Source organism: Euprymna scolopes, chromosome 39, assembly GCF_053919585.1.
Source record: "Euprymna scolopes isolate OS-2025 chromosome 39, ASM5391958v1, whole genome shotgun sequence".
NCBI lineage: Eukaryota > Metazoa > Mollusca > Cephalopoda > Sepiida > Sepiolidae > Euprymna > Euprymna scolopes.
Window position 1 is genome coordinate 72,223,656 of NC_136520.1, and position 16,831 is coordinate 72,240,486.

Below are 16,831 nucleotides of genomic sequence, written 5' to 3' on the forward strand. Positions count from 1 at the left end.
TCAAATTACAGAAGGGGGAAGGAGAGGTCAAATTACAGAAGGGGGAAGGAGAGGTCAAATTACAGAAGGGGGAAGGAGAGGTCAAATTACAGAAGGGGGAAGGAGAGGTCAAATTACAGAAGGGGGAAGGAGAGGTCAAATTACAGAAGGGGGAAGGAGAGGTCAAATTACAGAAGGGGGAAGGAGAGATCAAATTACAGAAGGGGGAAGGAGAGATAAAATTACAGAAGGGGGAAGGAGAGGTCAAATTACAGAAGGGGGAAGGAGAGGTCAAATTACAGAAGGGGGAAAGAGAGGTCAAATTACAGAAGGGGGAAGGAGAGGTCAAATTACAGAAGGGGGAAGGAGAGGTCAAATTACAGAAGGGGGAAGGAGAGGTCAAATTACAGAAGGGGGAAGGAGAGGTCAAATTACAGAAGGGGGAAGGAGAGGTCAAATTACAGAAGGGGGAAGGAGAGGTCAAATTACAGAAGGGGGAAGGAGAGGTCAAATTACAGAAGGGGGAAGGAGAGGTCAAATTACAGAAGGGGGAAGGAGAGGTCAAATTACAGAAGGGGGAAGGAGAGGTCAAATTACAGAAGGGGGAAGGAGAGGTCAAATTACAGAAGGGGGAAGGAGAGGTCAAATTACAGAAGGGGGAAGGAGAGGTCAAATTACAGAAGGGGGAAGGAGAGGTCAAATTACAGAAGGGGGAAGGAGAGGTCAAATTACAGAAGGGGGAAGGAGAGGTCAAATTACAAAAGGGGGAAGGAGAGGTCAAATTACAAAAGGGGGAAGGAGAGGTCAAATTACAAAAGGGGGAAGGAGAGGTCAAATTACAGAAGGGGGAAGGAGAGGTCAAATTACAGAAGGGGGAAGGAGAGGTCAAATTACAGAAGGGGGAAGGAGAGGTCAAATTACAGAAGGGGGAAGGAGAGGTCAAATTACAGAAGGGGGAAGGAGAGGTCAAATTACAGAAGGGGGAAGGAGAGGTCAAATTACAGAAGGGGGAAGGAGAGATCAAATTACAGAAGGGGGAAGGAGAGGTCAAATTACAGAAGGGGGAAGGAGAGATCAAATTACAGAAGGGGGAAGGAGAGGTCAAATTACAGAAGGGGGAAGGAGAGGTCAAATTACAGAAGGGGGAAGGAGAGGTCAAATTACAGAAGGGGGAAGGAGAGGTCAAATTACAGAAGGGGGAAGGAGAGGTCAAATTACAGAAGGGGGAAGGAGAGGTCAAATTACAGAAGGGGGAGGAGAGATCAAATTACAGAAGGGGGAAGGAGAGATCAAATTACAGAAGGGGGAAGGAGAGATCAAATTACAGAAGAGGGAAGGAGAGATCAAATTACAGAAGGGGGAAGGAGAGGTCAAATTACAGAAGGGGGAAGGAGAGGTCAAATTACAGAAGGGGGAAGGAGAGGTCAAATTACAGAAGGGGGAAGGAGAGGTCAAATTACAGAAGGGGGAAGGAGAGGTCAAATTACAGAAGGGGGAAGGAGAGGTCAAATTACAGAAGGGGGAAGGAGAGGTCAAATTACAAAAGGGGGAAGGAGAGGTAAAATTACAGAAGGGGGAAGGAGAGGTCAAATTACAGAAGGGGGAAGGAGAGGTCAAATTACAGAAGGGGGAAGGAGAGGTCAAATTACAGAAGGGGGAAGGAGAGGTCAAATTACAGAAGGGGGAAGGAGAGGTCAAATTACAGAAGGGGGAAGGAGAGGTCAAATTACAGAAGGGGGAAGGAGAGGTCAAATTACAGAAGGGGGAAGGAGAGGTCAAATTACAGAAGGGGGAAGGAGAGGTCAAATTACAGAAGGGGGAAGGAGAGATCAAATTACAGAAGAGGGAAGGAGAGATCAAATTACAGAAGGGGGAAGGAGAGGTCAAATTACAGAAGGGGGAAGGAGAGGTCAAATTACAGAAGGGGGAAGGAGAGGTCAAATTACAGAAGGGGGAAGGAGAGGTCAAATTACAGAAGGGGGAAGGAGAGATCAAATTACAGAAGGGGGAAGGAGAGATCAAATTACAGAAGGGGGAAGGAGAGGTCAAATTACAGAAGGGGGAAGGAGAGGTCAAATTACAGAAGGGGGAAGGAGAAGTCAAATTACAGAAGGGGAAAGGAGAGATCAAATTACAGAAGGGGGAAGGAGAGATCAAATTACAGAAGGGGGAAGGAGAGATCAAATTACAGAAGGGGGAAGGAGAGATCAAATTACAGAAGGGGGAAGGAGAGATCCAATTACAGAAGGGGGAAGGAGAGATCAAATTACAGAAGGGGGAAGGAGAGGTCAAAGTACAGAAGGGGGAAGGAGAGGTCAAATTACAGAAGGGGGAAGGAGAGGTCAAATTACAGAAGGGGGAAGGAGAGGTCAAATTACAGAAGGGGGAAGGAGAGGTCAAATTACGGAAGGGGGAAGGAGAGGTCAAATTACAGAAGGGGGAAGGAGAGATCAAATTACAGAGATGATGAGGAAATATCAAAACATAAAATAGTAAGAAAACGGTTAAGCTAATAATTAACCTGAAAAGTCAAGATTCCTCAATCCCGGAGGAACAATATCAGTTTGGTCATGCTTACATACCTCTTCTTCGTGATGAGTTCTTTCGTCGTGACATGGAGAAAATTCTCGGTGCAGCCATGGTGGTGGTAGTTGGTGCACTTGTTGTTGTCGTGGTCGTTGTCGTCGTTGTTGTTGTTGACATGGTGGTAGTAGCTGTGACAGAATCCACCGTGGTGTTAGGGTGCACCAACAATTTGTACGACGACCCGTTTGCCTCAACGCACTTGCCATAATCGTGTGCGTGGACGTATCGGTTGTAATTTCCGTTGTTAATGATATCAATCGTCCATTCGTATGTGAACAACGAAGGGTCAACTGCGCAACCATCGCAGCTCGTCTCGAGTGTTAATTTCTCGTTAGCGTTCATTACGTTGTTTGTGCAGGTAACGCAAGTCAATTTTATACTGAAATGAAATGTAAGAAAAATTAAGATGGCGACTTCAAAAAGAAGCAATTTTTTAATGTAAAGTTAGTTATCTGCATTGTTTCTGAAATTTTTACGAGGATTGCTTATTCGTATTATTTGGACTACTGTTCTTATTTTGAGTGTTATTTTCACAACGTTTCGGCCGATGTAACCTCCGACCTTCAGGTGTATTTTGTTGAACTCGGGGAATATTTCCGTTGAACTCAGGATCTGCGGGGAATTTCAAACGGACCCGTGGCGTAGTGGATAGAGTACTTGATATAATTCAGTTCTAAGGTTATACTTGTCTAGAGGTTTAAGGTTCAATCCTCAGTGAAGGCGACACTGAAAATACAATTGGATATTTCTTAGGACTTTTACCAAATCATGGTTTATGGAGTGAGATTGTGCTATGCCCATGGATTAAATAAAGGGTTCTGTTTTAAAATTCTGTGCAGATTTCATTATTCAGCAGAAAGATTTGCCGATCATCTGACATTTGGGTACTTCCACAGTGAAGAAGGTAGAATTTTGCTGCTAGTTCGGTGGGTCGGGAAGGTGTATTTACGTTGAGGAGGGTTACAAATGTAGTAAGTTTATTGGAGCACATTCTGTGGCAGTACTTGCAAAACAAGCACAAGAATTGAATACTACGGTGATGCAACAGGGTCTGGAACTTGGCAGACAGTTCGAGACCTATTAGTAATTCTTTTTTTTTTTTTTCTTTTTTTTTTTTTTTTTAACTTTGTCAAAGAGGATAAAGTTAATGGTTGGTGGACCAGCTGGAATGTGACAATAATGCACCATACACGGCGCAATAGTGGCTTTATAGAGATAAAAGACGCTGGCAAATGTGAGAATGTGTAACGTTAAGTGGCGTTACACTCTACTTTAGTAATTCATAAGAATCAAACTTGAAAGAAATAAATAAAATCCCGGTCGGCTTTCTTTTTTATTAAAAGTTTTTATTACCGTTACCTCTCCCATCTCAACACCACATCAAAAAATCTCTCGCCAGCATCCATCTCGCCCAATGTACACTTTTCTTCTCTGACTTCACTGCCAGCCATAGCCAGCCATTTTTTTCTTCGACGTTAACTTTGTTTCTCCCAACCACGTGGTGCATTTTCTTCTCCCCCTCCTTTTTTTTTTTTACCTTTTTTCTTCTCGCGCACACTTCCTAATTTACATATGCGCTTTTTCGGCTACTGCTGCTAATCTCTTTGCAAGCCAGCTATCTTTTGCTGCTGCAGATATTTTACCACGTGCTCAAATGCACAATGTTACAAATGGTCTGCCAAGAGATTCGGTGGGATTGAAAGAAAAAACTAGCAGCCAGAGGTGATCAAACGTGAACATTTATCCTCATCAGAGTTGAATGTCTTCTTGGATGTTAGGGTAGGGGTTAGGATTCAGTTGGAAAAGGTTAAGATCAATGTGGCCGGCCTTTCACATTGAGAAATGCCAGAGATGCACACAGAGGAAGGAGGGGTGGGGAACGAACATATCCAGTAATGGCAGTAATGGGGATGAAATGGGATAGAGTTTCAGGAAAAGGAGACAAGAAAGGATATGAATTGCACGCTTGTATTTTGAGTAAAGACAAAATCAGGGATGTTTAGATATCAGTGAAAAAGAGTGGAATAGATCAGAATGGAAGAGTAAAAGGTAAAAAAAATGGTGTTTGGTTTGAAGATGGATGAGCAATTAGAAAATTAGTGAGATTGAAAAAAGAAATGGTGGAAAACAGAGAGTAGACAATGTGAGAGGAGGGAGAGATCATGATACAGAGAAAAGAAGGACAAGAGAAGGAGGTGGAATAACGAAACAGATAAAGAGTGGAGAATAACGAGAGAGAAAGTATAACGAGAGACGGAGAGAATAACGAGAGAGAGAGAGAGAATAACGAGAGAGAGAGAGAGAGAGAGAATAACGAGAGAGAGAGAGAGAATAACAAGAGAGAGAGAGAGAGAACAACGAGAGAGGGAGAGAGAATAACGAGAGAGGGAGAGAGAGGGGGAGAGAATAACGAGAGAGAGAGAGAGGGAGAGAATAACGAGAGAGAGAGGGAGAGAATAACGAGAGAGAGAGAATAACGAGAGAGACAGAGAGAGAATAACGAGAGAGAGAGAGAATAACGAGAGAGAGAGAGAGAGAGAGAGAGATAGAATAACGAGAGAGAGAGAGAGAATAACGAGAGAGAAGGAGAGAATAACGAGAGAGAAGGAGAGAATAACGAGAGAGAGAGAAAATAACGAGAGGGAGAGAAAATAACGAGAGGGAGAGAGAATAACGAGAGAGAGAGAGAGAGAATAACGAGAGGGAGAGAATAACGAGAGGGAGAGAGAATAACGAGAGAGAGAGAATAACGAGAGAGAGAGAATAACGAGAGAGAGAGAATAACGAGAGAGAGAGAATAACGAGAGAGAGAGAATAACGAGAGAGAGAGAGAGAGAGAGAGAGAATAACGAGAGAGAGAGAGAATATCGAGAGAGGGAGAGAATAACGAGAGAGAGGGAGAGAATAACGAGAGAGAGGGAGAGAATAACGAGAGAGAGGGAGAGAATAACGAGAGAGAGAGAGAATAACGAGAGAGAGAGAGGGAGAGAATAACGTGAGAGGGAGAGAATAACGAGAGAGAGAGAGAGAGAGAGGGAGAGAATAACGAGAGAGAGAGAGAGGGAGAGAATAACGAGAGAGAGAGAGAGGGAGAGAATAACGAGAGAGAGAGAGAGGGAGAGAATAACGAGAGAGAGAGAGAGGGAGAGAATAACGAGAGAGAGAGAGAGGGAGAGAATAACGAGAGAGAGAGAGAGGGAGAGAATAACGAGAGAGAGAGAGAGGGAGAGAATAACGAGAGAGAGAGAGAGGGAGAGAATAACGAGAGAGAGAGAGAGGGAGAGAATAACGAGAGAGAGAGTGGGAGAGAATAATGAGAGAGAGAGTGGGAGAGAATAATGAGAGAGAGAGAGAGGGATAGAATAACGAGAGAGAGAGAGAGGGATAGAATAACGAGAGAGAGAGAGAGAGTGATAGAATAACGAGAGAGAGAGAGAGAGAGAGGGATAGAATAACGAGAGAGAGAGAGAGGGATAGAATAACGAGAGAGAGAGGGAGAGAATAACGAGAGAGAGAGGGAGAGAATAACGAGAGAGAGAGAGAGAGGGAGAGAATAACGAGAGAGAGAGAGAGGGAGAGAATAACGAAAGAGAGAGAGGGAGAGAATAACGAAAAAGAGAGAGGGAGAGAATAACGAGAGAGAGAGTGGGAGAGAATAACGAGAGAGAGAGAATAACGAGAGAGAGAGAATAACGAGAGAGAGAGAATAACGAGAGAGAGAGAATAACGAGAGAGAGAGAATAACGAGAGAGAGAGGGAGAGAATAACGAGAGAGAGGGAGAGAATAACGAGAGAGAGGGAGAGAATAACGAGAGGGAGAGAACAACGAGAGAGAGAGAGGGAGAGAATAACGAGAGAGAGAGAAGGAGAGAATAACGAGAGAGAGAGGGAGAGAATAACGAGAGAGAGAGAGGGAGAGAATAACGAGAGAGAGAGAGAGGGAGAGAATAACGAGAGAGAGAGAGGAAGAGAATAACGAGAGAGAGGGAGAGAATAACGAGAGAGAGAGAGAGAATAACGAGAGAGAGAGAGGGAGAGAATAACGAGAGAGAGAGAGAGGGATAGAATAACGAGAGAGAGAGAGAGGGATAGAATAACGAGAGAGAGAGAGAGGGATAGAATAACGAGAGAGAGAGAGAGGGATAGAATAACGAGAGAGAGAGAGAGGGATAGAATAACGAGAGAGAGAGAGAGAGGGATAGAATAACGAGAGAGAGAGAGAGAGGGATAGAATAACGAGAGAGAGAGAGAGGGATAGAATAACGAGAGAGAGAGGGAGAGAATAACGAGAGAGAGAGAGAGGGAGAGAATAACGAGAGAGAGAGAGAGGGAGAGAATAACGAAAAAGAGAGAGGGAGAGAATAACGAGAGAGAGAGTGGGAGAGAATAACGGGAGAGAGAGAGGAAGAGAATAACGAGAGAGAGAGGGAGAGCATAACGAGAGAGAGAGAGAGGGAGAGCATAACGAGAGAGAAAGAGAGGGAGAGCATAACGAGAGAGAAAGAGAGGGAGAGCATAACGAGAGAGAAAGAGAGGGAGAGCATAACGAGAGAGAGAGAGAGAGAGAGAGGGAGAGCATAACGAGAGATAGGGAGAGCATAACGAGAGAGAGGGAGAGCATAACGAGAGAGAGGAAAAGCATAACGAGAGAGAGGGAAAGCATAACGAGAGAGAGAGAGAGGGAGAGCATAACGAGAGAGAGAGGGAGAGCATAACGAGAGAGAGAGAGAGAGAGGGAGAGCATAACGAGAGAGAGAGAGGGAGAGCATAACGAGAGAGGGAGAGCATAACGAGAGAGGGAGAGAGGGAGAGCATAATGAGAGAGGGAGAGCATAACGAGAGAGGGAGGGAGGGCATAACGAGAGAGAGAGAGGGAGAGCATAACGAGAGAGAGAGGGAGAGCATAACGGGAGAGAGAGAGAGGGAGAGCATAACGAGAGAGAGAGGGAGAGCATAACGAGAGAGAGAGGGAGAGCATAACGAGAGAGAGAGGGAGAGCATAACGAGAGAGAGAGGGAGAGCATAACAAGAGGGAGAGAGAGAGGGAGAGCATAACGAGAGAGAGCATAACGAGAGAGAGAGGGAGAGCATAACGAGAGAGAGAGAGAGGGAGAGCCTAACGAGAGAGAGAGAGAGAGGGAGAGCCTAACGAGAGAGAGAGAGAGGGAGAGCATAACGAGAGAGAGAGAGAGAGAGGGAGAGCATAACGAGAGAGAGAGAGAGAGAGGGAGAGCATAACGAGAGAGAGAGAGGGAGAGCCTAACGAGAGAGAGAGGGAGAGCATAACAAGAGGGAGAGAGAGAGAGGGAGGGAGAGCATAACGAAAGAGAGAGAGGGAGAGAATAACGAGAAACAGGGAGAGAATAACGAGAAACAGGGAGAGAATAACGAGAAACAGGGAGAGAGGGAGAGCATAACGAGAGAGAGAGGGAGAGGGAGAGCATAACGAGAGAGAGAGAGGGAGAGCATAACGAGAGAGAGAGAGGGGGGGAGAGCATAACGAGAGAGAGAGGGAGGGAGAGCATAACGAGGGAGAGAGGGAGAGCATAACGAGAGAGAAAGGGAGGGAGAGCATAACGAGAGAGAAAGGGAGGGAGAGCATAACGAGAGAGAAAGGGAGGGAGAGCATAACGAGAGAGAAAGGAGGGAGAGCATAACGAGAGAGAGAGGGAGAGCGTAACGAGAGAGAGAGGGAGAGCATAACGAGAGAGAGAGAGGGAGAGCATAACAAGAGGGAGAGAGAGAGGGAGAGCATAACAAGAGGGAGAGAGAGAGGGAGAGCATAACAAGAGGGAGAGAGAGAGGGAGAGCATAACGAAAGAGAGAGAGAGGGAGAGAATAACGAGAAACAGGGAGAGAATAATGAGAAACAGGGAGAGAATAACGAGAAACAGGGAGAGAATAACGAGAAACAGGGAGAGAATAACGAGAAACAGGGAGAGAATAACGAGAGAGGGTTTATTTTGGTTTGTTTTTATGACATATCATTCTTTTTTGGGAGGAGGAAGTTATTTAATGCCGAGTTCAGTAATTTGAATTTTTGTTTGTGTTGTGGAAACGCCCACTAATTAACATAGGTGGGTGAGTGAGATATATAAAGGTATCAATCACCAATACCGGGGGAGTTCTGCAAAGACCGCCAAATAGGCAAGACGCCTATGTTGCCTCCAGTAAGACATGCAACACGCCACCTGCCGGAATATCTCCAACTGAAAACATGTAAATATGTATATAACTTTTTTACCTAATTTGTTATACCTTTACTTTCCGTGTTCTTGTTAATTATTTGTGCAGACACAACAGTGGCGACGGGAATTCGAAAAAAAGACTTACGCAGAATAAAATGCACTATTAAAACAACAGTGGCCTCGAGAATTCGAAAAAAGACTTACGTGGGAAAATCCACGACTAAACTCAACAGTGGTGTACGAAAAATACTTACTCGAGAAAGATTGGGGGGGAAAAAAAAACGTACTCGAAGAAAAAAAAAATTACTGTTAAACACAACAGTAACATCGAAGACTTTGAAAAAGGTTTACTCGGGAATTCACTGTTAGACACAGCAACAGTATTCGAAAAATAATTTACGCGGAAAGTTATCACTGTCAAAAAACAAAAACAAAAAAAAAACAAAAACAAAAGAAAAACAAACGGAAGTAACTACAAAATTGTCGAACCACAGCAACAGTATTCGAAAAATAATTACACGGAAAGTTATCACTGTCGAAAAAAACAAACGAAAGTAACTACAAAATTGTCGAACGAGATATCCGAACACTGGATACTTGAAAGCAAAATACCAATAATCATTTCAAAATGACTACGAAAGTCAAATAAAAAAAAAAAAGCTGTTTTCGCTAGTACACCGTGAACTAATTTATGCAAATTGTCTTGGAGAAAAGTGATTTTTTTCAGCTGTACCAAGAAAGGATTTTTTTTTTAAAAGAATTTTTGTACGTAATCAAAACTTAACGGATTAAGAGAAAAAAAAATAAAATACATTTTTTTTTTCATCCCTCAATAGAAAAAGGGAAAAAGAAAGGTTCAACGAAAAAAATAATATATCGATAGAATTTGGTTGACACAAAAAAAAAAAAAAAAAAAGCGAACCTAAAAACGGTTGTTCATAGTTATTGTAAAAAGTGAATTAGTAAAATAGACTAATTTTTCTAATCTTTGAAAAAAAAAAAAAAAAAAAGATGGAGGAATTTGGTAAAATAATGACAGTTCATGCAGAATCAGCAGATCCTACAAAAAGAACGACTCATAAAATGCCTAGAAAGGCAGGAAGAAAGGTTCGCGCAGATGCAACTTGAACAGAAAGCACTGTTAGAAAGATTAACAGCTAATTCCATACAAGAAAGTAATACAACCTTCTCCAACACAACAATTGTTAACAGAAATTGTAAGAGAAGTGAAGGAAGGGGAGATATGTATGAAAAAAAAGCAAGGAATACAGAAGATAAAGGAAGGGAGGGGGATACATACACAAGAGAAACCAAGGGAAGGGGATACCTACGCAAGAGAAACCAAGGGAGGGGGAGCCATACGCAAAATAAAGGAAGGGAGGGGGTAGCCATACGCAAAATAAAGGAAGGGAGGGGGTAGCTATACGCAAAATAAAGGAAGGGAGGGGGTAGCCATACGCAAAATAAAGAAAGGGAGGGGAAGCCATACACAATAAAAAAGGAAAGGCGGGGAGCCATATGCAAGAAAAAGGAAGGGCGGGGAGCCATACATATGATAAAGGAAAGGCGGGGGAGCTATACACAAGAAAAGGGAAGTGCAGGGGAGCCATATGCAAGAGAATGAAAAGGCGGGGGAGCCATATGCAAGAGAAAAGAAGGGCAGTGAGCCATACATAAGAGGAAGGAAGGGAGGGGGAGCCATACACAAGAAAAAGGAAGGGCGGGGAGCCATACACAAGAAAAAGGAAGGGCAGGGAGCCATAAGCAAGAAAAAGGAAGGGCAGGGAGCCATAAGCAAGAAAAAGGAAGGGCGGGGAACCATATGCAAGAAAAAGGAAGGGCCATACATACGATAAAGGAAAGGCGGGGGAGCTATATGCAAGAAAAAGGAAGGCAGTGGAGATATGTATGAAAAATACAAGGAAAATCAGAGAGGAGTTAGAAGGCAGAGACAAAATGTGAGAGTAGCAAACATAGGGAGTAAAAGCAGTGGAAATATCAAATGTGAGGGAAAGGAGGAAGAGTGAACAGGGGTGAAAAGAAAAAAATCTCAAACTCTAGGTGGGTATGGGAAAGGAGAAACAAGCCTGAAACGATAGGGAAACAAAGATGGATGCCAAGAGGGCGTCAAACGCGTGAGTGATGAGAGTGTAATACAACCATAAGGTGGGGTCGGGCAAACTAGATGAGGGGGAACAAAAAGCAAGAAGGTAAAGGCAGATATAAGTGAAAAAGATTCTCTAAGGTAAGGCAAAGCACGTACGGTAGAATGTTGCTCCCTTTGATAGCATGCAGCACCTGACTTGTCTTGACGCTGTGCAGCCCAGATACGGAGATGTTGAGGACAAACTCAAAGTCATTCATGTTTGTGGATAGTTCACTGCCGGAAAATGTCAGTTGTGATTCATTCAACAGAATCTGGTGGTTTGGTTTGAAGCACGTGGAATTCTGGTGGTTCAATTGATTGCAACTCCATTCAAATCTAAAATGAGAAAAATACTTAAACATAGAAAAGTATACAAGCAACGTTATAACACTGCTTAAAGGATGAATGTTTCATCAATTCGTATTATTTGGGTTAATTGCACACCGTTTCAGTCGATGTGTCTTGTATATGTATATGCGTGCGTGATGCCTATGTAAACATATTTCTCAAATTCACTTAAACTTCTTCTATTATATAAAGGGCAAACGTCTGCGTGCGTATGCACGTGTTCGTATGTCTGCTAAAACCTTTTGTCATCCGCATCGTACAAGCATGAACGCGGTATCGTTAGAAAGAGCAATTTCTCAGACAAAAAATATCGGAAAATTTGGAAAAGATCGTCAATTATTTTGTGTAGAAATATCATTTTGTTTGAAGGAGGGTGTCTTCCGTTTTAAAAAAAGCTAAATTTGCAAAGTTATAACATCTGTGTCCGCCTGAGCCCATCAATAACGCATTTGCTTACTAACTTAAATTATGCGAGTTCACATCCAGTACGTATCAATTTTTTTTGTCTTTTTTTTTTTTTTTTTTTTTTTTTGCTTTCGTTTTCGCTTCTGGTTGATGCCAACTAAATCCTATTTTTTTACGACCTCCTACCCCTGTTGTCACAATCCCTCCTCCCTGCTGTCACAATTTACAATTTACTTTTATAACTGGGCAACGCCCCCCCCCCCCGCTAGTTTATATATAAAAGTCAATATTAGTTTGTGGTATACGCTGTAATAAATATCAATACATCTGGGTTCTTCCCCACATGTATATGATTGGCTGGTGTAAGCCATAAATACGGACGAGTATTGCACCTGCACGAGACATTGAAAGATATGCTACAACTACGAACAGTCTAATGTAAGAAGCTAAAGAGAAAGGAGAAAATTTATCGAACAATAAGTCAGATGGAATATATTTTGACCCATAAAACAGCAATTCTTCCCCCTTTCTCGGAAAAATCGCTCATGGTATGCGAGGATTAAAGGACAAAATAAGGGAAGCAAGAGTTACGCGGCTGCCGAAATTAAACCCAAGGCCCACTTTCTACTCTCATCATTTCTTAATGTAATGAATATGAGTACATCTGGGTTCCTCCTCTGAAGAATATGATTGGCTGGTGTAACCCATAAATACCAACGGGTATAACAGCCAAAGAGTGATGTTGAAATGAAAGCCTAAAGCTTAAGCATATTATCAAACAATCGTCCATTAAAATGACTTACTAGATTGTATCACTAAATTACTAAATTATAAAGACCACTCAGCCATTTCAAACAAATATCTCTCTTTTCAGGGATGTATCCAAAACACTGCAAAACACAAAATAATATGCAGGTAGAAAATTAAGCTGGGACAAACTCAAAGCACTAGTACCCTTTTGATGTAAATACCTCCAACAAAGCATATAACGAGACCGATACTGCACCAACCACACCAAGTGTCCTTAACCTCGTCGGATTCCACCCGATATGACAGGTGTTCTTTTGATCGTACATTGTCCCGTCACAAGTTGGTCTGTTGATCGTCTTCACCCACTGTGTTTTCATGGTGGGGTGCTTTGCCTCTCGATCGAATCGTCTCCTACCTTGTGTAGGTAGTCTCTGGGTACATCAATTACTCTGCTGGTCCTTGCGGCTTGCGGCAAAATGAAGAGTCCTCACCACAAACAAACAGAACTCCGGTTTATAACAATAACTATTTATTAATTTCATTACTTAATAACAGCTACTGTCTAAATTGAGGTGACTGACGAAAGCAGTGAAACGATGTAAGACCAGACCAGTAAAGTCACAGACTTCCCATTAACACAGGTTAGTTAACATCATAACATCAGGCCCTGAGGGCTCCCAAATCGAGAGCGCTTGACCAGCCCAGCCGTTCAGTTTGCTGGCTACGACTCCACTCTTTTTAGAATTCCTTTTTCTAAATCCAATTCCTTTTCCCCACCTCTCCTTCAAAGAGTGGTTACAAACACCCTTTCTTCCTCTTAGAGCTTACCCCGTTGTCTTGTCCACTCAACACCTCTCTCTCTCTGTTCCCCTAATTTCTTCTACTCCTCTTTTAACTTATCTCTACCAAATTTTAACCCTCATTTGCACTGAGGTTTTTACTTATCAAATTAGGAGTGATTAGTCATTCCAAGTCTAACAATGCTTCTTACCCTTGACCCCGATTCTAAGTTGTCAGCCTTAATCAGCTAAGGATATCTGGATCTCTTCATACCTTTCAACAGAAGTTTTAAAAACAACCTTTCATGTTAACAGATATATAACGACAATGAGATAAAAACAATTATTATTTGTTTTTTCTCTTTCTGACAAAATCCCATAGACATTTCTGTTTTGTCCCAATCAGACATCAACACCCCCTCTTCTGCCCTCTCTTCCTCTATCCCGTCTGGTCAAACACCCCCTTTCACCTCAATATGCATCTCGCTGCATGCATTCATGACACCAATAGTGTCATAAGCATACAAGCAGCAAAATCCCACCCCTACACTGTAGAGATCCCTAGATGCCATAAAGCCTCCTACTCAAATAGCTTCTTCCCTCAAACTACTAGATTTTGAAATTCCTTCTCATTCATTCCCGCTTCCCTGACTGTGCGGACATGCAGAAATTCAAGTGTAATGTGAGCAGACATCTTGCTGCCCAACTCCCTACATAGTATTCCGGCAAATCTGGCCCCAAATAGTAGCCACTTATTTAGTGGCATTGTGCCTTGTTTGGGGGTGAACAAAAAAAAAACAAATCCCCTCCTTTAAAGTTCAATGCTTCCTTATTGTGATTAGGATTATAACAATGCGTTAGTCTGAGAACTATCTGACCAACTGGTGAAAATCCAAGAAGTGTTAGCATCCAGATCCGTCATCCTCTGGTGATCTCTGTGTGTTGCAAACAAAGATGTTTCAGATACAGAACCAAAAATCAAAAGCAATTATGACTGAACACGACGACTAACTAGATTGTATTACTTGATTAGGGTAGCCAAGATCACTCAGCTAAATCAAACGAATATTATCCCTTTCTGGAACATTTCATTATAGAACTCCATATGTTAACAGAACATTCGAATCAGTTTCAATGGTTAAATTTTTCAAGGAATCTAAATACACCATTGAAATTTTCCTTTGATTCCATCTGGGGTCACTAGTGTAAATTATTGGTTAGGTTTATAAAATAACTCAAATATATTTAGAATCTAGAGAAACGAACTTAATTTTTTTTTGTAATTTGTTTCGATTTGTTTTTGTTTAAGAACAGCATTACACTGACATTTTTATTTTATTAATCTTGTATTAGAAATGTTATTTCTAACTTTTTTTTTTTTTCAAGACAAAAAGTCTGAAAATGACAACATTTAAAATCATTACTATATATATATTTTTTTAAATAATGCAACCAGCAATATATCGCCACATGGGCAATGCTGGATGAATATCCCTAGTCCAATATAAAAAGCAATTAAGCAAATAAAAAAAATATTTTGTAAGGGAAGAACACAAGAGAATGGAACACATTTGCTTTTTTTTCTTTTTTTAATTCTTTCATAGCAAAAAAAACCCAAAAAAACTAGGATCTTGAAAACTTACCTCAAATGATCTTTGGTTGTAAAATCCGGATCCTCAGAGCCAGATCCATCCAAATGGATTTTTTCATCCAAACGAGAGACATACCGCATCACGCCGCCATCAATTACACCATTAAGCGCGGATGGCACCACCTGGAGATGGATCTCAACTTTCGAATACACTATCGTATCGTTCATCCTTACCTGGAAAAAAGAAAAATTCTAGCTTAAGATTTGAACAGAACACCTTTTTTTGGTACTAAGACAGCATATATCAGCAAAATCCAATACTTGACAAAACTCTTTCTCTTTGACGGAATGGTCCTTATTGACCAGCCGTGGTACTCTTCACAAATCGTCACCATGGACTCCAGGTATTCAGACTTATGGAACGAATTCGATTTGGCTTTTAGCAAGTAAAAATTGCTGCTAAGGAGTCAAAATTGAAAAATTGGAACTTGGTAGGTGTACTTAAAATGCTCCTCTATGCATGCACAAATATACATTTATAAGTCAAACTGTATTAATATTTAAACTTTTGATATCCACTTGTTCTTAGGCTATATTGAAGTGAATAGCACTGGAGAGTTAAATGTTTTGGTTTTAATTCTAGCTGATGGCACCAAAGTCATTAAAAAAAAAACAACTTTTGAAATCACTGCTATATATTGGGTACAACGTAATAATCAATAGAGAATTGGCTCCATAATAATAATAAATCTACATAAATTGAAATATCATTAAATCATATTTTACAACCGGGCAACGCCGGACGGCTTGCTAGTATAATATAAACCCATATTCCTATTTACAATGCCTCTCCATGGGACAGAGTTAGACACCAGGGTCTTTTTTTTAACGTGGAGAAAAGGAACAAAAATAAAAATTGTCTCAGTCGTGAAGGATTTCTCCTCCACTGACAGAGAACAAAAAATTGAAGTGCCGTATTTCTAAAGCTAAAAAAAAAAACAAAAAAACCTTACATCTGTACTTTATACTTTAATTATCTTCATGCAAATTTATTCATTAAAATCTCGATGCCATGCACATATTTTATCTATATAATAACGTTATATGATATTACAACATAATGACATTGACACACCAGTTCCCATGAAATCATTGAAGTTAAGCAATATTGAGCCTGGTCAGTGCTAAAATGGGTGACCATTTGGGAATACCAAGTGCTATATGTGCTCTCTGCTTATCTCAGCATTGTTTCCAGTCGACCTGGACATCTCGTTACCACTGGACTCAAGCGGTGCCGATTCAGGAGAGGTGTGGTTGGAGATTGCGCAACCCTTGCCTCATAGGTACACGTGCAGCTAAACCTTACAGAGAGTTTGTCATTGTCTTTCGTGACTGAACGGAGGCTCCCACTTTCCACTCTCATCATATTAAAAAAAAAAAAAAAAAAAAACATAACTGTATTAGTTAATGAGCGTTTAAAAAAAAACAAAAAAACAACTGTATTAGTTAATGAGCGCTTCAAAAAAAAAAAAAAAAGGTTTGTATTACTGTACACATAGATTCGAAAAAGTTGTCAAAAAACAAATATATAACAAATAAATGTTATCAAAGGCAAGATAAGTTACTTTTCTACCAAACTGGATATAATTTTCGTGTTTTTATTCAATTTAACATGTTTATTCAGCTCGAAAAGCATACAGTGTTTACCGATGTATTGGAAAATTCAAGATGGCGACCGATTCTCTCTTTAACACGGTAAGTTTGGAAAAAGGTGTAATAAATAATAAACTAGACAAAATACTGTTAGAAATTCGCTCAATATATGTTACCGTGACATAACTTGACATATATTCGGCGGGTTTTTAATAGTATTTTGTCTAGTTTATTATTTATAACACCTTTTCCCGAACTTACCGTGTTAAAGAGAGAATCGGCCGCCATCTTGAATTTTCCAATACATCGGTAAACACTGTATGCTTTTCGAGCTGAATAAACATGTTAAATTGAATAACAACACAAAAATTATATCCAGTTTGGTAGAAAAGTAACTTTTCTTGCC

At 41.2% G+C, this 16,831-nt stretch overlaps 1 protein-coding gene across 1 annotated transcript in view; it reads right to left on the reverse strand.

Moving 5' to 3' along the window:
• LOC145263864 (polycystin-1-like protein 1) overlaps positions 1-16,831 on the reverse strand; it is an 842,774-nt gene that overhangs the window by 173,173 nt on the left and 652,770 nt on the right. The window contains exons 23-25 of the mRNA XM_080120938.1: positions 14,825-15,006; positions 11,017-11,235; positions 2,562-2,944 (exon numbers count right to left, since the gene is read on the reverse strand). Coding sequence (XP_079977064.1) covers positions 2,562-2,944; positions 11,017-11,235; positions 14,825-15,006 — 784 coding nt within the window. The remainder of the gene's footprint in view (positions 1-2,561; positions 2,945-11,016; positions 11,236-14,824; positions 15,007-16,831) is intronic.